This window comes from Sarcophilus harrisii, chromosome 4 (assembly GCF_902635505.1).
Source record: "Sarcophilus harrisii chromosome 4, mSarHar1.11, whole genome shotgun sequence".
Lineage (NCBI taxonomy): Eukaryota > Metazoa > Chordata > Mammalia > Dasyuromorphia > Dasyuridae > Sarcophilus > Sarcophilus harrisii.
The window spans coordinates 437,560,680-437,578,597 of NC_045429.1; the positions used below are offsets into that span (position 1 = coordinate 437,560,680).

At 54.4% G+C, this 17,918-nt stretch overlaps 1 protein-coding gene across 7 annotated transcripts in view; it reads left to right on the forward strand.

Moving 5' to 3' along the window:
- The window catches only part of ABR (ABR activator of RhoGEF and GTPase), a 271,256-nt gene that overhangs the window by 242,233 nt on the left and 11,105 nt on the right, over positions 1–17,918 (forward strand). The window contains exon 1 of one of the 7 annotated variants that reach the window (XM_031967759.1): positions 1,559–2,155. The exons of the other annotated variants lie outside the window; for them this stretch is intronic. Within the exon in view, the coding sequence (XP_031823619.1) occupies positions 1,994–2,155 (162 nt within the window). The 5' untranslated portion in view covers positions 1,559–1,993. Of the gene's footprint in view, positions 1–1,558; positions 2,156–17,918 lie in introns of those variants that run through there. 7 annotated transcript variants of the gene reach the window in all.

Below are 17,918 nucleotides of genomic sequence, written 5' to 3' on the forward strand. Positions count from 1 at the left end.
TTCTTTGCTTTCCGAGCTCAGTGCTCTGTCTGTTACAGGCCGAATCTTAGGGGCGCCGCCCCGGAGCCTCATGGGAAGCTGGGTCGCTCTGGGAAGGATCCTGGTCCTCTTGCGGGGCCGGGACCAGCCTTGCGCGGGGAGCAGCCGGCGGCCCAGACCCTCCCTGAGGGCGCCCCGGGGCGGCGGAGCCCCCGGCCGGGGAGCTGAGCGCCCCGCTCTCCCTCCTCCGACAGGCAGAACAGCCGCTGTCGGGGGCTCGGGGAAAGTCGGAGTCCCCGCCGTGCTCGCACCCCCTCGTTTTCCTAAGGCCGAACTTCTTGTGCCACCCGTTTGCCAATTAGTTGCCCGCTCGCCTTGGGTGTAATTATGTGTCATCACTTGACTTTTCTCTCTCTCTCACACGCACCCGCGCGGCTCCCTGGCCTGTCCCGCGGCACGGGCCCTTGCCCTGGGAAGCTCCCCTCCCCTTCCCAGCTCGGGGCCCGGGGCCCCTGATTGGTTGGGGGGCGGGGGGCGGCCTCGCTCCCCCGAAGGTCCCGCCCCCCCTCCCCCCCGCCGCTTGGTCGGAGGCTGACGCTGGCGGAGCGCTTCGCCCCGGGGGCGCCGGGAGCTGCCAGCGGGGCGCCGGGCACAGATGGCAGGTGCCGCCGCCTTCCTTTGTGCCCGCGTCCCCGGAGAGCGCCCGCAGCCGCAGCCCCGGAAGCCCGCGGGGGGAGGGGGCTGGGAAGGCCGAGCCGCGCACGGAGCTCATCTCCGCGTCTCTGCGTTTGCTTCCCGTTCGGCGGCAGCGAGCGCCCTAAATAAACATCCCGGCGGCACAAGGGGAGCTTTGTTTCTCCCAGCCCCGGCGGAGAGGGCCGCGCACGTGCTCCTGGCCGTCCGCAGACGGCGCACGTGACGGCAATTAAAAAGGCCTGCGTCCGGGAGGGGGCGGCATCGGCGCCGCGGGAGGGGGGTTCCCTTGCTCGGGCCGCCGAGTGGAAGCGCCCTGCGGGGAGGGCCGGCTCCGGGCGTGCCCCGTGGCCGGAAGCCGGCGCCGAGCCCGGACCCTGGGAGACGTTTAGTCAGTGATAACTGGGGGGGGAGGGGGGGCGTTCTCCCCGTCTTCCTTTCGCCCTCGTCTCGAGCCTCGGTCTGGCCCCGAGGGCCTTTACCTGAGCGCCAAGGGGCAGCCCCGGTTAAGGGGCTCTTTGTTTTGCAACCCAAGTGGTTTCTTGGGAGTCATTTAAAGTCATTAGCGTGAGAAAGGGTCCTTGGGCTCCCCCAGACTCGCCCGGTGGGGGACCCCCCCCCGGAGCTTGCGCTGTCCGCCGAGGGCCTCAGTGGGGGGCAGAAGGCGAGGGGGGGCTGGATTGTGTGTCTCGGCCGCTCAAAGTTTATTTGGGGAGACTGGGGCAGCCGAGCCGGGAAGAGTTAAAGCCAGGCGGGGCGGGGGCGGGGCGGAGGCGGGGCGGTGCGCGGCCGAGCCCCGCCCCCGAGCGCCAGCCTGGAGCCTGAGTGGCTGGGGGGCGGAGCTGTGCGCGGCCTAGCCCCGCCCCCGAGCGCCAGCCTGGAGCCTAAGTGGCGGGGGCGCGGGGGGGCGGGCCGGGGGCGGGGCGGCGCCCCCCGGAGCCCGGCCTCCCGCTCGCCAGCTCACTCCCGCACTGTGTATTCCGCGAGCCTGGGACGTGTCTGACGCCCTGGCGCGGTGGCCCCTTCGCATCCTGCCTCGGAGCCGCGGGCTGCGTTCCCCAGGGCAGACGGAGGGGAGGCCGCGGGCGGAGCGGAGGAGCACGGGCTCCGGCGGGATGGGGGCTGCTCCCCGGCTCTAGGAGCCTTCCCCCGGGCGAGCTCCCAGCCGGGCAGGCTCCCTCCGACGCCCCCGCCGCGTCCTCGGCCCTGGGACTGCTCCCTGCGCAGGAGGCTCGCTCCCTTCCCCTCGCCGCCAGCCAGCTCGGGGCTCCCGGCAGCGGCCGCGGAATTTGTCTGGCCAGGGAGGGGGCGGACCGCCAGAATGACGGACGTCCTAGCCCAGCCCGACTGCAACCTGAACTCGGTGTGTGAACCGCTGGAGGGCTGCTGCCTGGAACGGATCGAGGAGCCGGGAAGCAAGCGGCCCCCCAACACGGGCGCCCGCCTCTGGGGCCGGGTCCGCAGCAAACTCCTCCGCCAAAAGGTGCCGTCTGTCCGTCTGTCCCTGTCTCCCCGGGGTCTCCAGAACGGGGCGCAGGCGGAAGGAGGGAAAGAAAAGCGGGGGGACTTTGGGGGGTCCCCCTCCGGCTCCAGCCTGCTTTCTCGTTTAGGAGATACCTCCGCCCCCCGAAGCCAGGGACTCATCTTAGCTGGCGGGACAGCCCCAGCACCTGTAGACCCTGGCAAGGGGCTGTTCTGTGCCGGGAGCGCCAGCAGGGTGACTCCTGGGGAAAAGTGTTTGCATGGGCTGAAGGAGAGGGAGGGGTTGTACCTAATGGCGTTAACGTGATGACTAATGGCTGTTCCCAATATCCCCCACCCCCGCCATGGCTTTCTCTGCATCTGGCCACGTCTCGGGGACATGGGGGGCAGGTTTTGTCTGGTGTGGGAAAGGACCCCCTGCGCCAGCCCCTACATCTGGATGGGAACCAGGCACAGGGACAGGGAAAGCAGGAGCCTCGCTTCTCTCGGCGACCGGGAATGCCCAGGAAATGTTGTTTAGTCTCTGGTGAGGGGGCCAGACTTCCCAGCTTTCCCACTACCCTTTTCCGTGCTGATTTGAGTCCCCGAGTCAGTGATGTGTATTGGACTTTGCTTGGAAGGGTCCCGGTGGGGCGTGAAGGTTCTGGGGGCTTCTCAGCCAGACTCGGGGGATTGGGAGGGCTGGCTGGGGGCATGAGCAGTTCCCGTCTCTCCTCTGTGCTACAACAGAGCCGGAGACGTGAGAAGCAGACTATTGTGTAACAGCTGAGAACACTGGGCTCTCACTCCGGGAAGCTGGTTTCAGAGCTACCGCAATCGCCCTCTCTGGGCCTCCCCCCGCCCCCCTCTGTACAGTGAGGGAGTTAGGCTTCTTCACCTTCCAGCTATGGGAGAATGGGAGTCTGGGAGCTGGGGAAGGCAGAGTCTTCATTCTCTCTGGTTGTGTGGGAAGCGAGGGAGGGGACTGGGTATCCCAGGAGATGCCATGTCTGAGCCCGAGTATTGCAGAGGGCAGAGGCTGAGTTTGGATGCAGGTGAGGCTGCCATCGGGGTGAGGCTTTCTTTGCTCTGGATGCTGCAGCCTGGCTTAACAGGGGGAAGTAGGGGGGGGGGGCTGGCTTCCACATCTGGCTTAAAAGGGGGAAGGGGGGGCTGGCTACACATCTGGCTCAGCTTGTGACCGTGCTGTGTGACTCTGGACAACTGGCTTAGGCTCTCAGTGTTCTGGGTTCCCCGGATTTGCAGAGAAGATGCTGGCCTTTCTTGGCCACGGAAGTCTCCTCACCTGGGGGTTTCATGCATGGATCTCTAGGCTAAGCCCTGCCCTCCTTGGGGACTTCCTGTGGGAATGGAGAGTCTTTGAGAGCAGAGAATAGTCCATCTGTGTGTGCCCCTCCCCCTCTTCCCCCCTGCCAGTCCAGTGTCTGGCACATAGAAGGTGCTTAATAAGTGCTTGTTAGTTAACCTAGGTCACAGGTCCTGCCTGCAGAGTGAGCATTTCCCTGCTTAAAGGGGGCTTTTTTTTAAAACCCCCAAAGCCAGTTCACCCCCTCAGCTCTGCCTGCTGGGACCCTTGGATCCTAAGGGTGCTTTCTCTGCCATCTCCTTAGCACCTGCAGGATGGGGGCGGGGCAGGGTTTTAGGCTCACGAGGATCATCTACCCAGGAGAACGTCACCTCTTTTTTTATTCTTCTCAGAACTTTTTGAATGATTCAAGAACATGCTAAATTTTAGAGATGTCGTTTCCCCCTCATCCCCCCTGAAATCTACCCAGGGGTCACTCCAAGACAAGAGCTCTGGATTTAGTCCAACCCTTTCATTTTGTTAGATGGGGAAACTGAGGCCCAGACAGGATCGGTGACTTCCTTAAAGAACAAGAGGGCCCTGGGCTCTGGGACATTGATTTTGGGGGACAAATATGCCCTAGCAAAGGTGACATCAGTCCTGGGAAGTGCTGGCTAGGACCTGCAACATGAGCCGCCAAACCCTGGCCCCCGTCTCACCTTCAGCCTCCCTGGAGACCAGGTTGCCAGAGCTCTGATGTCCCCCCAGCTGCTGAGGCAGCTGTCTGTGGCCAGCAGCCTGGTGCGGAGCCCGCCCTCCCTCCCTCACCTGCCCTGCTTCCCCTCTGTCCTCAGTGGCTCAGCAGCCTCCTCAGCAGCCTGGCCCAGAGCCACCTCTTTTGCCACTCGCTCCCCGGCATCGAGGTGGATGATGACTCAACTTTATAGGTTTACTGAACAGAGGCTACCAAAATAGGAGCCTTCAGACTTACCTTACACCTGAGCGAGGTGTCCTGGGGTGACCTGAGGGCCGTGCCAATACTGCAGGGCCCTTTGCTCCCTTTAGCCTTAAATTTCCCATGCATTTCCTAGCTCAGCTCGCCTCCTTGGTGTCTTCCCTGTGACTTGGATTGTCACCAGAAGGCAGTGGGCACAATGGACTTGGATTCAAATCTCTGACATTTATTTCCTAAGTGACCTCAAAGTGTATAAAATGAGACGCTGGCAGCAGGATGGGCTCCAAGATGCCTGAGCTGGAGCTTTTGGAGTTAGTGGATCAAGGTTCAGATCCCTCCTCCACTGCTTAGTACACATTTGGCCTTGGGCAAGTCATTTCATAATCTCCTTGGGCCTCAGTTTCCTTATTTGTAAAATGAGGGAGCTAAATACATCTTTATGCTATGTATGCTCTAAAAAGAACTTGGAACCAATGGTCTTTTTCTTGGGGGGGGGGGGAAACAATTGGGGTTAAGTGAGTTGTCCAGAGTCACACAGCTAGAAGCTGTTAAGAGTCTGAGGCTGGATTTGAATTCAGGGACTTCAGAAGCAATTTAGTCCAACTCTCTCACTTGACACATGAAGAAACTGGGGCCCAGAAAATCTGAGGAAGTTATTGGACGTAGAACGTATCAGAAGTGGCATTTTAACCCCACCTCCTTTGGCTGCAGAGCCGGTCTTTGTGGTTGGCGACCTCCCCAGGGCAGTACGGGTCATACGTGGCAGGGCCCAGATTGGAAGCTGGCCCTCCTGCCTCCGTATCCTGTGCTTGCTTTCCCCGGTAGAGCGCCTTCGGTAGAGCTGCCCCTGAGGGGAGCAGGTCCGCGGGCTGGAAGGACTGGCTCCCCAAGGCAGCCCCGCTGGGTCACTTCACCTAGTCGGTCACGTGGTGATTCTCCCAGGAGCAGCGGCAGTTGGCATCCGTGATTCAGAGGCTGACTCAGTCCTCCGGCATTCTCTGTATGACAAAGTGGGTCAGTATTATAGATGCGAGTGTTTGCGTGGTAACCTAGTGGGGTTTGCTCGCCTGTTTCTGCCTCCCTGCCTACAAGCCGACTTTCTAGCCAGGCCCGCTGCCCACCTCTCTTTTCCCAGCCCTGCTGTCACCACTGCCGCATTAACCTATTTTTTTCCAGAGTGGCCTGGGCTGCGGGGTTAGCTCCTCCCTGGGGAGGGATTAAGCAGGAGCTTTACCAGGGGAGGTTCACTCTTGACAGTTCCCCAAACTGGTCTTTCACTGGGAGGAAGATTCACTTCATGATCTTTGCCCCAAGGATTCAGTAGCATCTGATTTATCAGAAATACCCAGTTTCTTCCTATTCCTTTTTAAAGGCTTCAGGAAGCTGGGAATGAGTCATCATGAGACCACTTGCTGAGGAGAAGGTCTCAGTGTAGAGTGAAACGTCACAATATTGAATCCAAATGTTTAAAGTAATCTGTGGTTAGCCGGGGAGCTCTGACCAGAGTGGAATTAAGGAATTCAGCTCCATCCCTTCAGCGTCTCGTGGGAAGGCGGGGTAGCTCAGTGGAAAGAATTCTGGCTCTGAGGTCAGAGGACCTGGATTCAAATTCTCCCTCTACTGAGTGTGATGTTGCACAAGTCCCCTTGCCTCCTGGAACCTCGGGTTTTGGGGGAGCTAGCTGGCCTCTGCAGTCCCTTCCAGCCCCAGGTTTCTGATCCCCCGATCTCCCTCCCCCAGATCCCCTGAGAGTCCAACTCTCACTACTCTCGGGAGATATGCACAAAGCGACCCAGGGCCCAGCAGTGACCTTAGACGCAGATTTTTTCCTCAGGCATATATCAGAAGAAACTGTACAGACAAGCATTTAACTTGGACTTTTTTTCCCCCTATTTTCATTTCCTGTTTGTGTATGTGTGTGTGTGTGTGTGTTTTCTTTTCATCTTTGAACTTGCTCATACATGATAATTTATCCCTGGCAGATAAATGAGAATAGACAAAAGACCATTCGTTCCTACCCATGTCTGGGACCTTCCCCCTTCCCTGACCCCCCAGATAAATGTAAGCTCTTTGAGGACAGAGAGGGATTGTTTTGGTACCTTCAATGCCTCGGTCAGGATGGGATATGGATAGTTAGGAAAAATGGCTGACACACTTACTAATTAATATGACCCTAGATAAGTCACCGAACTACTTTCTACCTCAGTTTCCTCAACTGTAAAATAGGTTTCATAACAGCACTTTCCAAGAAGGGTTGTTGCAAAGATCAAATGAGATAATATTTTTCAAAAGCACAACACAGCACCTAGAACGTAGTAGGTACCGGTAAATGCTTATTGATATCCTCTCTGAAACTTGTTGTAGAGTAGAAGTTCCCAGCTTTGACTATGTCCTGGATTCCTTTGGTGAAGCCCATGGACCATTCATTTCTTAGAATAGTGTTTTAAGAAGCCCGAGATACATAAGATTATAGAGGAAGCCAGTCATGTTGAAATAAAAATGTCCTGTTTTCTCATCCAAGTTCATGGACGCCCCGAAACCTACCCACAAGCTTCCTGAGGCTACAGACTCCAGCTTTAGAGAAAAGGAGAACTGTAGCTTGTGTGTGAAAACCTCCCAGCTCCAGGTCACCGTCACAAAGCCACTGAGTAAGATGCTTGCAATCCCAAGTTAGGCCAGGCTTGAGAGTTTCTGACCTCCGGCAGGAAGTCAGGTTCTCTCCCAAAGCTGCCTTTTGGAGAGAATTAGCATAAAGTGGGGGGAGGAGTGAGAGAAACATAGACAGAGACTTGGGTGGGAAGTTGCCTTTCCACTGAGGAGGCTGAGTTGGAGGTTGCTCATGATAATCTCATCTCTGTAGACTGCCGGGTTTCCATAGGAGTGGGAATTCCCAGGGAGCAGGACTCATTCTCTTACCCTTAGGGCTTGGAGAAAGTGAACAAAGAAATGTCCTTCTCTGGGACTTCTCGGGCCTGGCAGCGCCAGTGTGATGGGTCTTCCTCGAGAGGCAGATTGGGGGAATAGCTGTTGGTCTTCCTTGAGGGTGATTCACAGTTTATGAAGAGTCACTAAGGAAACTCTGGAAGAATCAGTAGCGCCATTGAGCGAGCCCTTCTCTTGTTACCATTAGCCCCTCCTGCTCTATGATATTCTCCTTGAAAACCCCTTTAGACTGAATAATCTACTATGGGTATGAAGTACTATATGTAGATCAGGATGTCAACGAGTTTTGCTAAATTGCTTTTTTCCCCCTCTTTTTCTTTGATATTAGGCAAGGGGATAAATAAACAAACAGAAATAAATATAGATGTGAAATTGAAGATGACATAAAAACGAAAGATGTCGAGCCCAAATCTATCTCAGGAAAGCAGCGAGGTGGTCCTTCCACCTGAAGTCAGGACCTGAATTCAAACCCCACCTCAGACACTTACTACCTGGGTGATTCTTGGGTAAATGACTTAATCCCGATTGTCTCCCAGAAGAATCTATCCCAGATTTGATGACACAATCTCTGCAGATGATAAACCTGTGACTCCATAGAGATGTGTCTTTGGCTTTCCTAAATATTTCATAATGTTGCGATGAAGCTAAAGAAGTTATTAATAGAATAACAAAATATTTAAGAGCTTAGCACAATACCTGGCATATATAAAAACAGACTGGCGTAGCTAATATTCACATAGCACTTATTACGTGCCAGGTACTAGGGATAAACACTTTACAATTATTATCTCAGTTGATCTATTATGACAACCCTGAGAGGTAGATGCTATTATTTCCATTTTACCGAGAAGAAAATGAGGTAAACAGAAGTCAAGGGAGTTCCTCAGAGTCACATAGCTAGTAAAACATCTGAGGTCAAGTTTGAACTCTACCCAGCTCCAGGCCCAAGACTCTGTCCCTTGGGCCACCTAGGCACCCCTTATCAACTCAAACAACTCATTTCCACTTTTAGATAGCTCTCATTATCAGAAGCATGCCAAAGTCTACCTTAGGTTTATTTTTTCACCCACTGGCTCTCTGGGCCAGCATATACCGTCCTTTTTCAGATTGGCAGGTAAAATGATAACGTAACCCCTTGGTACCCAAAGGCAGCTCTGAGTTTTAAGTTGACTGGGCAGGTCCTAAGCTGCATGGGTGGAGAGAGTTTCCTCATCTGGGAGTTCTCTGCATTGATGAAATCACAACTCCAATCCAGAGCTAAAAGAACTCTTTTGGCTTCCTCTTCTCTTGGCTGGGAGTTCTCCCTCAATTGGTATTGAGCTTACCATAGCTCATGCTCTTCCTCCTGTTCAGTTCTGGATCTAGCTCCATAACTCACGCTCTTCCTCCTCCAGTTCTGGGTCTAGCTCTTGAACATATGACAGTGGTTGTCCCAGATACATACACAGCTACACTAACTTAATAATAACCTCTATTTCCATAGAATTCCCAGGCTCACAAAGCACTTCCCCGCAGAAGCCCCACGGGGTGGGGAAGGAGTGTTCCCCTTATTTTCCCCTTTTTACACACAAACAAACCCAACCACCGAGGCTAATTAACTATTACTACAGAAAGCGAAACTATTTAGGCTAATTAACTACTAATTGGCAGCTGTTGGCTAATCTCTGTGGGTACAACAAGGTCATTGCTCTAACTCTTATTCCCTGTAGAAGAAGAAGTCTATGTAGGGGATCATAGATTTAGACCTAGAAAGAAGCTCTAGTGCTCATCTAGTCAGCTTCCTCCCTATATTTTTATATCTAAGATCATTAAAACCCAGAAAGGTTAAGTAGTTTCTGAGGTCACACAGGTGATTAATGGCAAAGGTGGGATTCAGAACCATATGTTTGGACACCATCCCCAGCGTGTCTGCCTTAGTATATTTCTATGGCCTCAAACATCCCCCCTTTTTTCTTTGTGTGTAAAGTAGCTAACATTTAAATGGCCCCTACTATGTGCCTGGTACTGTGCTAAGCACTTTACCATTACTCAGTAATTAACAATTATTATTTCATTTAATCCTCCCAATCACTCCGGAATGTAATAATGATCATAATTCTAGTAACACTTATATAGCACCTACTATGTGTCAGACATGTTGCTAAGCCCTTTAAAACTCACTGGCTCCTCACAGCAGCCCTGGGAGACAAGGGTTCCATTTTACAGAGCCAAAAAACGAGGTTCTGAGAGATTGTGGCAGCTCTTCCCCACACACAGCTAGTCAGCAGCAAGGATCAGATAAACCCTTGTAGTACTTAAGGACCTGCCATAGGGAAGAGGGACTGCAATAACTCCGCCCGATCCAGGACCAGCGGGCAAAAAATAGCACAAGGCAGATTTTGACTCCAAAGCAGGAAGACCTTGGGTGATTGGAGGAGTCCAAAAGTGGAAATGCGCTGCCTCCGGAGATAACAGTTCCCTGTCCCTGGTGAGCAGAGGCTCCGCCACGATTTGTCAGGGATATTTCGAGACGATTCCTAATTCCCACGGGATGAGAGGCCTAATGATCTTGAAGGGCTCCCCCAGTTCTAAGCTGCTGCACCCATGGAAGGAGGACTGGATGTGCAATCAAAGGTCTTATTTGTGTTTAGATTTTTCATCTGGGAAAATCCGATTCTCGGGGACCTCTAAGGTTCCTTTCAGTCCTAAATGTGCGATCCTATGACTTTAAGAATTCCCTTTGTTTGCCCTCAGTAGAAAAGCATGATTATGGGAAGGGTCCCAGAGGCAGCCCACGTATCCCCCTTCCCTTGGATAGACCCACTCCTTCTCCATTACATGGAACAAGAGATTTATTTTTTCCTTTGAAATCTTCCAGAAAAGGAGGCTCTAAGTTTCCTTTGGCCAACAATCCCTTTTCTTTCCAAAAGGTTTTCCTTTAGTCTTCATGATGTTAAACAGCACTCCCAGCTAGCTTGTGCCGTCAGGACTTGGGAGCCGATCTCCGAGTCAGAGCCGGTCCCTAAACCTCCCCTTTGGGTCGCTGGCCCAGGGCTCTCCCTGCCAAGGCACGTTACCTTCCTTGCTATTTCCAAAGGGGTCAAAAAAGTATGGCCAGCAATAGGAAGCCGTTTGCCTTTCCTCATGGGGCACCTGAACGCAGTTCCACAAACACTCATTTACTGAGCATCGGCTTATATAAATCACTGAAGCAGGATATGAACGTGACCAATGAGAGTCCCTGCCTTCCCTCAGGGAATTTATGGTCCCCGAGAGAGAACTCTGATGTGGACCCATTAAAAAGTTATTGTTCCATTCGTTTTCGGGCGTGTCCGACTCCTTGTGACCCATTTGGGGTTTTCTTGGCAAAGATCTTGGTGTGACTTGCCATTTCCTTCTCCAGCTCATTTGACAGAGGAGTAAACTGAGGCAAACGGGGTCCCTCTCCCTGCAGCTTTGGAGGGAAGCAGGGATTCCAATAATGACCTTCAGGCCTATTGGAGATCTGGCGAGCTGCATTTGCTGATTAAGGTGGAGGAGAGGCTCTGAGGGAGGCAGCCAGACCCCAGAGCAGCAGAATTAGCCAGAGTGCTTGGGGATACAGGATCCTACCCAGCAGGGAAGCTGCGGTGGGAGGGGCTGTGGCCTAAGGTGGAGGCAGGGCCCTACAGTGTGGGTCAGAAAAAGGAAATGGCTTCTCTGGTTTGCACACAAAGCTGTTCTCCTTCCTGACCAAATATCGCAGAAGCCCTGGCTCTATCAGCTTTGCTGCTGAGCCCGGAGCTGTCCCCAAACAGATCTGGGGGAGCCGGGCTGTTCCATGGGCTCCGGGATGGCCCCGTTCTCGTCCCTCTCTCTGCCAGTGGATAGTTCCTGTATCCGCCCCTGCCCAGTGAGCTCACCCATCCCTGAGACGTGCACCTGCCCCTCAGCAAGCACTTCCAGCCTCCCTCTGTGTTCCAGGCCCAGAGGTGCCATGGTCCGGACCTCCTCTGTCTGCCCCACCTGCTAGTGCCTTCTTTCGAAGGCTACTTTTTTCTCTACTCAGGGCCAGAGGCCCTGGTCCTCTGGCCAGCTGGGCCGGCCGCCTTCATCGTCCACCTGCCTCCTTTCCACGCATTTCATCTGATTCTCCCTTTACAACATCAGCCTTTGCCCCAATTCAGGCCCTTCTCCCCTCACACCCGGACTGTTGCAGGGGACTTAAAGGTTAATTTCCAGTGGCTCCTTATTATCTGCAGGTTCAAATTTAAAATTCCCTGTCCTTAAAAGCCCTTAAATAACCTGACCCTTCCTGCCCGGTCCCGCTCCTAGACGAGCAGCCCCTCAGACTGTGCACTTTCCATTGTCCGTGACCCGTCTCCCACCGGATCATGAGACCGATAAGCACAGGGCCGAAGCCCCTCCATCTCGCTTCATCTCCCCAGGGCCAGCTTACGGTGCTTTACGGGGAGAAAGAACATTGAGGTATAACCTGGTGGAACGTGCGCTCTTTGAGGGAGGGACTGTCTCGTTTCATTTTGCATTTATGGCTGTAGCACCTGGCAGAGAGCGGGCCTTAAATGGCCGGCATCGGATAATGCTGGCGGACATGGGCGGGGTGGGGCTGGTTCGGCAGCAGCAGGGACATGGAATGGCCTTTGAGGATGGCAGTGCCCGGGCATTGGGGCTGCATCGCTGGGGCCAGGGAAGGACAGAGGGGCCAGCAGCACATGGAAAGGCAGCTCCCTGGGCAGAGAGAGCTCTCTCTCAGCAGTGGGAGCCTGGGCTGGCTCCGGAGACGCAGACTGTGCTGGGCAGGGTGGAGCTGACTTTGGAAGGGGTTTGGTCCAAGTGCAGGGACGGACAGGATCCCTGTAGCCAGTGGGGCACCGGGCCCTTCCTTAATAGCTTTCCAAGGAATTTGGCCTTGTCGATAAATCTAAAGTTTCCGTCTCGGGACCCCAGCTGGCCCCTTCCCTTGGCTGTGACCTCCAGTGCTGTCTTCCGACCTTCAGAAAACAGGCAGCTGAGCCAGGGAAAGTCAGGCCGGGCCGGCTCCCTGGGGATTTCCCTGGGAAGGGTGCAGTCGTGTATGTGCTTCCTAGAGTAGCGAACGCCTTACAGTTCTGCTCTGAAATCCCAATCAATTCCTTGTGCCCTCCAAGCCCTCTGACACGATTACAGGGTCGCATATGTGGAGCTGGATGAGACCCCAGCCCCCTTTCAGAGAAAGAAACTGAGGCAGGGAGAAGCCAGCCCCTCACCCAGGCTCACCCAGCTGGCGTCTGAGGCTGACTCCAGGCCCAGCGTGCCATTCTCTCCCCACAGTCTCTCTTGGCATTGAATTGTGGTGGTTAGACTGGTTCCCAGGTAGTTGGCGCAGAGCCTGGCTGTGGAGAAGAGCCTCGGAGTTGTTTGGAGCTGGAAAAGGTGACAGCTTATGGCGTCAGCAATGACAACTTACCTAAAAGAAATAGGTAGAACATGCTACATCCTTTTTTCTGTTCTTTTAATCTCTCCCATGGTTTTTCCCTTTCGCTCTGCTTTTTCTCTCCCAACATGATTCATAAAGCACTGTGTGTTAAAAATCATAAAACAAAATGTAAATAAAGAAATAAAGACTGGGTCAGCCAGAATTAAAAAGAGAGAGGTTGAACACGCTATGTTCACTTCTTTCTTCTGGCTTTTTTTTTTTCCTCTCTCTCCCATGGTTTTTCCCTTTCGCTCTGCTTTTTCTCTCCTAATATGATTCATAAAGCACTGTGTGTTAAAAATAAATTATAAAACAAAATAAAAATAAAAAATGGACCGAGTCAGTGAGAATGAAAAAAAGAGAGAGAAGGGCAGCTAGTTAACATAATGGATAGGGCACCAGCCCTGAAGTCAAGAGGACTTCAGTTCAAATCTGGCCTCAGATGTTTAACACTTCCTGGCTGTGTGACCCTGGCAAGTCACTTAACCCCAGTTACTTCAGCAAAAAAAAAAAAAAAAAAAAAAAAGAGAGCGAGAGCGAGAGAGAGAGAGAGAGAGAGAGAGAGAGAAAGGGATAGGTTGAACATGCTATGTTCACTTCTTTTCACTTTTTTTTTTTCTCTCTCCTGTGGTTTTTCCCTTTTGCTCTGATTCTTCTCTTCCAAAATGATTCATAAAGCTGAGTATTAAAAAATAAATACATTATAAAACAAAATAAATAAAGACTGGGCCGGCCAGAATAAAAAAAAGAGAGCAAGCTGGGTTGAGTTAAGGGTCAGGCGGAAGTTTGCAGGTCTTTCCAAGACCCCAAGTGCAGGCCCCAGCCCTGCTTCCACAATCCCAGGAGCTCCATAACCTGAAACATTTCTCTCTCTCTCTCTCTCTCATTAGTTCACCAGGGCAGGGCGAGTGGGGAGGATTGGAGGGGGCGAGTGTCCCTGGGAAGCAGAGGCTGCCTCCAAACTGAACAGAAAGAAGGGTTAGAAAGCCGAGGGGGGCAGGCTCAGCTGGGGAACGCCGAGGGCTGTGGGGAGCAGGCAGGCGGTGCTGACGGGCCAACCTGGATCTAATAAAGGCCGCACTCAGGGCCCGGTCAAACCCCTTCCATATGTGGGACTGGGGACTTCAAAGTTGTGTTTAGGTGGGAGGGGGAAGAAAAACGAGGGGGAGGGGAAAGGGCCCGGGGCCAGGGTTGGAGTTCCTTGGGATCCAGCGCTGGGTGTGCAGGGGAAAGTGCGCACACATCTGTGCCTGGGGACATGACTCTGGGGGGATGCAGAGAAGCCCTTGGGAGACACTGGGTGCCGGCCACATGCGGGCCCAGGGCTGGGGGCCTTGGGGGGGTCTCCCTCTCCCACCCCACAAGCCGGCGGTTACGTTGCTCCGGCACCTCTGCCCAGGGAGGCGGCGGCTCCTGACGCAGTTTCTCTGCCGGCCCCTTCGTGCTTCTCGCGCCTATGGTCTCCCCCAATGACAGGCTGGCCCTGGCTCAGCAGCCAGGGAGCCCTCAGCCGGGTGTGGGCCTGTCGGTGCTTCTCAGTATTTATCTTTTTGTGACACTGGGGGGGGGGGGGGGGGGGGGGGGGGGGGCGGGGGGCAAGGGCGGGGGCGGGGGGGGGGAACCTCCCCGACACCAGCCTCCCTGACACGGACCTCCCCGACTCCGGCCTCCGGCCCTCCCAGCCTGGTTGTCCTGGAGCCTTCCAGCCCATGGAGCGGAAGGGCTGGCCCGGAGCTGCTCTGGGTCTGGACTGGCCCCCTTGGCCCAGCCTCTGTTTTCTCCTCTGTGAAGGAGTCTGGGGGTCTCTTCCAGCACCGGCTCGCTTTGAGGAGCCCCTGTGGTCCGAGGCAACAGGCCTGGTGCCCTGGCTGACGGCTGCAGCTGAGCAGGCACCCAGAGCTTGGCCGGACTGGCGCTATCGGGAACTTTGTCCCACCTCCCTTCCAACGCCAGCCCCCAAGAGGCTCCCCCCAGCCCGCCCCCTTCCCAGACTGTACGTGTGAGAGCAGGAGGGTTTGGATGGTGATGGGGGAAGGGCACAGGGAGCTTGATCTCAAAGCGTCATCCCTCGTCCTGGGTGTAGGACTGAGGCTCAGAGGCGAGAGCAGCGTGGCCGAGTGTGTGTGTGTGGCTAGGCTGGAGGGGCTTGAGCCGTGTGTGAAATACCCCCCAAAGTAGTGAAGGTCCAGAGAGAAGCCATGGCCTCCCAAGGTCACCCCACTAGCCTCTCAAGGTCACTTTGTGCGCCCAGTTGACACGGAAGTTGATCTGTTCTTCCTGCTCCCACTCTGGTCTCGGCTTTTCGAGTGCACGCTCCCTGAAGGCAGGCAGCAAACATTTATTTTTGCCTCTTTGTAAAATTGATTGATCCCTTTTCTCCAAGGAGCCAGATGTTTTCTGGGCTTTGGCTCAGGGTCGCCCTCCCCAAGGGCCCTGTTCCCAGGCTCCTGGAATGCGATGAAGGCGGCTTTCAGAAAGCAGGTTCTCTGGGCGGTATTCTCAGTTGCACCAGTAAGGGAAGCAAAAACAGTGCGGCTCACGGGGAAGAACGCTGGCCTCGAGGCCCCGGCTGTCCCTTGTGTCCGCCTCATTTCTCTGGGCCCCGCTTCCCCACCTGCAGGATGACGGCATTGGGCTGGGAGGCCAGGAAGGGCCCTTTCCTGCTCTGCACCTGTAGCCCATGAGCCCCTTCCTTCATGGCCTCCCAGAGACCGTCCAGAGGTCACCACAAGAGGTTGGCCCCCAGGAGAAGGTGTAGAGAAAGGCTGGGCAAAGTTGGACTTCAAGGGCCGTCCAATCTCCTCATTTTACAGATGTGGAAACTGAGACCCAGGCAGTGACCTCGGTCACCAGGGAATATCTGAAGCAGTCCAGAAACCCCTTGGATCCCCTGATCTTTCCAATAAATGAGCATTTATTAAATGCTTACTACAGACAATCTAAATCCATTGGGGGCTGTAGCCCTTGACTTGGGGCCAGAAGGGATCTCGGAAGCCAGGGGAGGAGACTGAGGCCCAGAGAAACAGAAGGATTTGCCCCAGATCAGATCCTGCTGTCCACTTCCACTTTATTTCCTGGGGCCCTGCGGACTCTACACAGGTGATGTCATTAGGGCTGGCGCAGATGCTCGCCTCCCCAGCTTGCGATGTTTGTCGGCAGCTTCGTGTCCTGGGCGAGCAGGTGGAAACCGCGGAGCTGAGACGTAGCGGGGAGAGAGGAGGGAGAAAGGAAGGGGAGACAAGGGGAGAGTGGGAGCAGACACTGAGCTGAGATGAAAAGGCCACGGCTTCCCAAATCTGCCAGGCAGGGACAAGGACCAGGGGGAGCTTCAGCTGGAAGGAGTATCCAGCTCTGGGAGGAGGGACTGGTCTCCCGGCCTTCATCTTCCCCTTTTCTCTAACTCCTTCCCATTTGCCACATGAAACCAGATACAAAAGGGTCTTTCAGCCCCTTACTTTGACTTTAATGTGCCAGGTTAGGGAGGAACAGACTCCACAGGGAGACCAGGGACTGGCCCCTCAGCCTTCCTGGAAGTCGCTTCGGACAATTTTTGTTGGTCTTATTTTAACTTTATTAATGCCTTTTAAAAATACCATTGTCATTTCTCAACATTCCCTGTGCTCCCTGCCTTCTAGTAATTAATTAATTAGAGGCCTGCCTGTGGTGAGTAGGGAGTGACAGAGCTGGGATTTGAATTCAGGGCTTTCCCCAGGAGGAAACAATTCCCAGAAGGAATGTAAGTCCGTTCCCTGTGGAGCTTTTTAACCAAGCTGGCCTAAAAGGAAGCGGAAATGTACAGGGAACAGAAGTTCACGCTTTTATATAGAGAGTATCCCAAAGAGCCTTTTGGAGCATCCTTTGTATATGGAAGCAGCATGGACTAATGTATAGAGGGCAAGGCTGGGCTGGAATCCAGAGAGAGAAAAAGAAAGAAAGGGAAGGAAGGAAGGAAAAAGAAAGAAAGGGAGGGAGGGAGGGAGAGGAAAGAAGGAAGGAAGGAAAAGGAAATGAAGGGAGGAAGGAGGGAAGGAAGGAAAAAAAGTGAGGGAGGGAAGGAAGGGAGAGAAGAGAGAATAAAGGAGAAAGGAAAGAAGGAACAAACAAAACAGGCTGGAAGGCTTTTGCGCTGTTCATTCTTTTCCCTTGGATTGAGGAAGCCACTTTATGCTTCCTACAGCTGAGTTTCCTCCTTTGAGAAAGAGAAAATTAGACTAAATTTCCCTTTCAGGCCTAACATTATAAATACTGTGACCCTCCTGAAGGTCTGTCCCACCCTGCTAGGCTGTTTATGAATCCGTGACAGTGAAGAAAATAGGGAGGGAGGGAGGTGTGTGTGTGTGTGTGTGTGTGCGCGCGCGTGCGTGTGTATGTGTCTGTGTCACAGAGGAAGGGAGGGTCCTGCCGGTGGTCACTATTCCCCAGGGGCTCCTCACCCTGGTTGGCCACAGGATGGGCCCCATCTCCGGGGGAGCTGCCCTTGGCTCCGGCCTCTGCCCAGTCCCTCATCTCATCTTCTCCTCCAGCTTGCCGTGTTCCCACATCGGGAGCCCCATCTTCTCCCTGCCATCGCAGCCCCTCCAGCTGTTCCTCACCTCTGCTTCCTCTTCCCTTCCTGTGGTACGGGCTGGTTTTGTTTGTCATTGGCTGGATGAAAGTCATCCTAAGGCTTAGAGATTTAGGGTTCTCAAAGCCCTTTGGGGCCACCAGAAGTAAATGAGGCCGGGAGCAGCAGTGACTGGCCCGTGGTCACCCAAGGAGTGAGTGGCCAAGATGGGACGTGAATCCTGACCTTCCGATTGTAAAAGCAGCCCGCTCTCCATTTTACTTGCTCCCTTTGTTCCCCCATTAATAAGCTGCTTTTTTCAATTAAAAGTTAATTTTCTCTCCTTCTTTCCCCTCCTTTAAGAACAGAGCAAAACCAAACCCTCCTAACATGTATCTGAGCTAACCCGCTCCCCCCATTGCCTGTGTCCCCCCCCCAATGTCCCGGTCTGCCCATGGACCGTGTGCCTCCCTCGCCACCTCCCTCCGCCGCGTTGTGGGGTCCGTGCCACGTGGCCGGCCACCACAACACCAGCTCCAAGGCCTTCCGGAACCGGAGCCGTGCGGGTCAGTCCGGGGACGTGGGGGCCGGGGCCGGCTGAGAC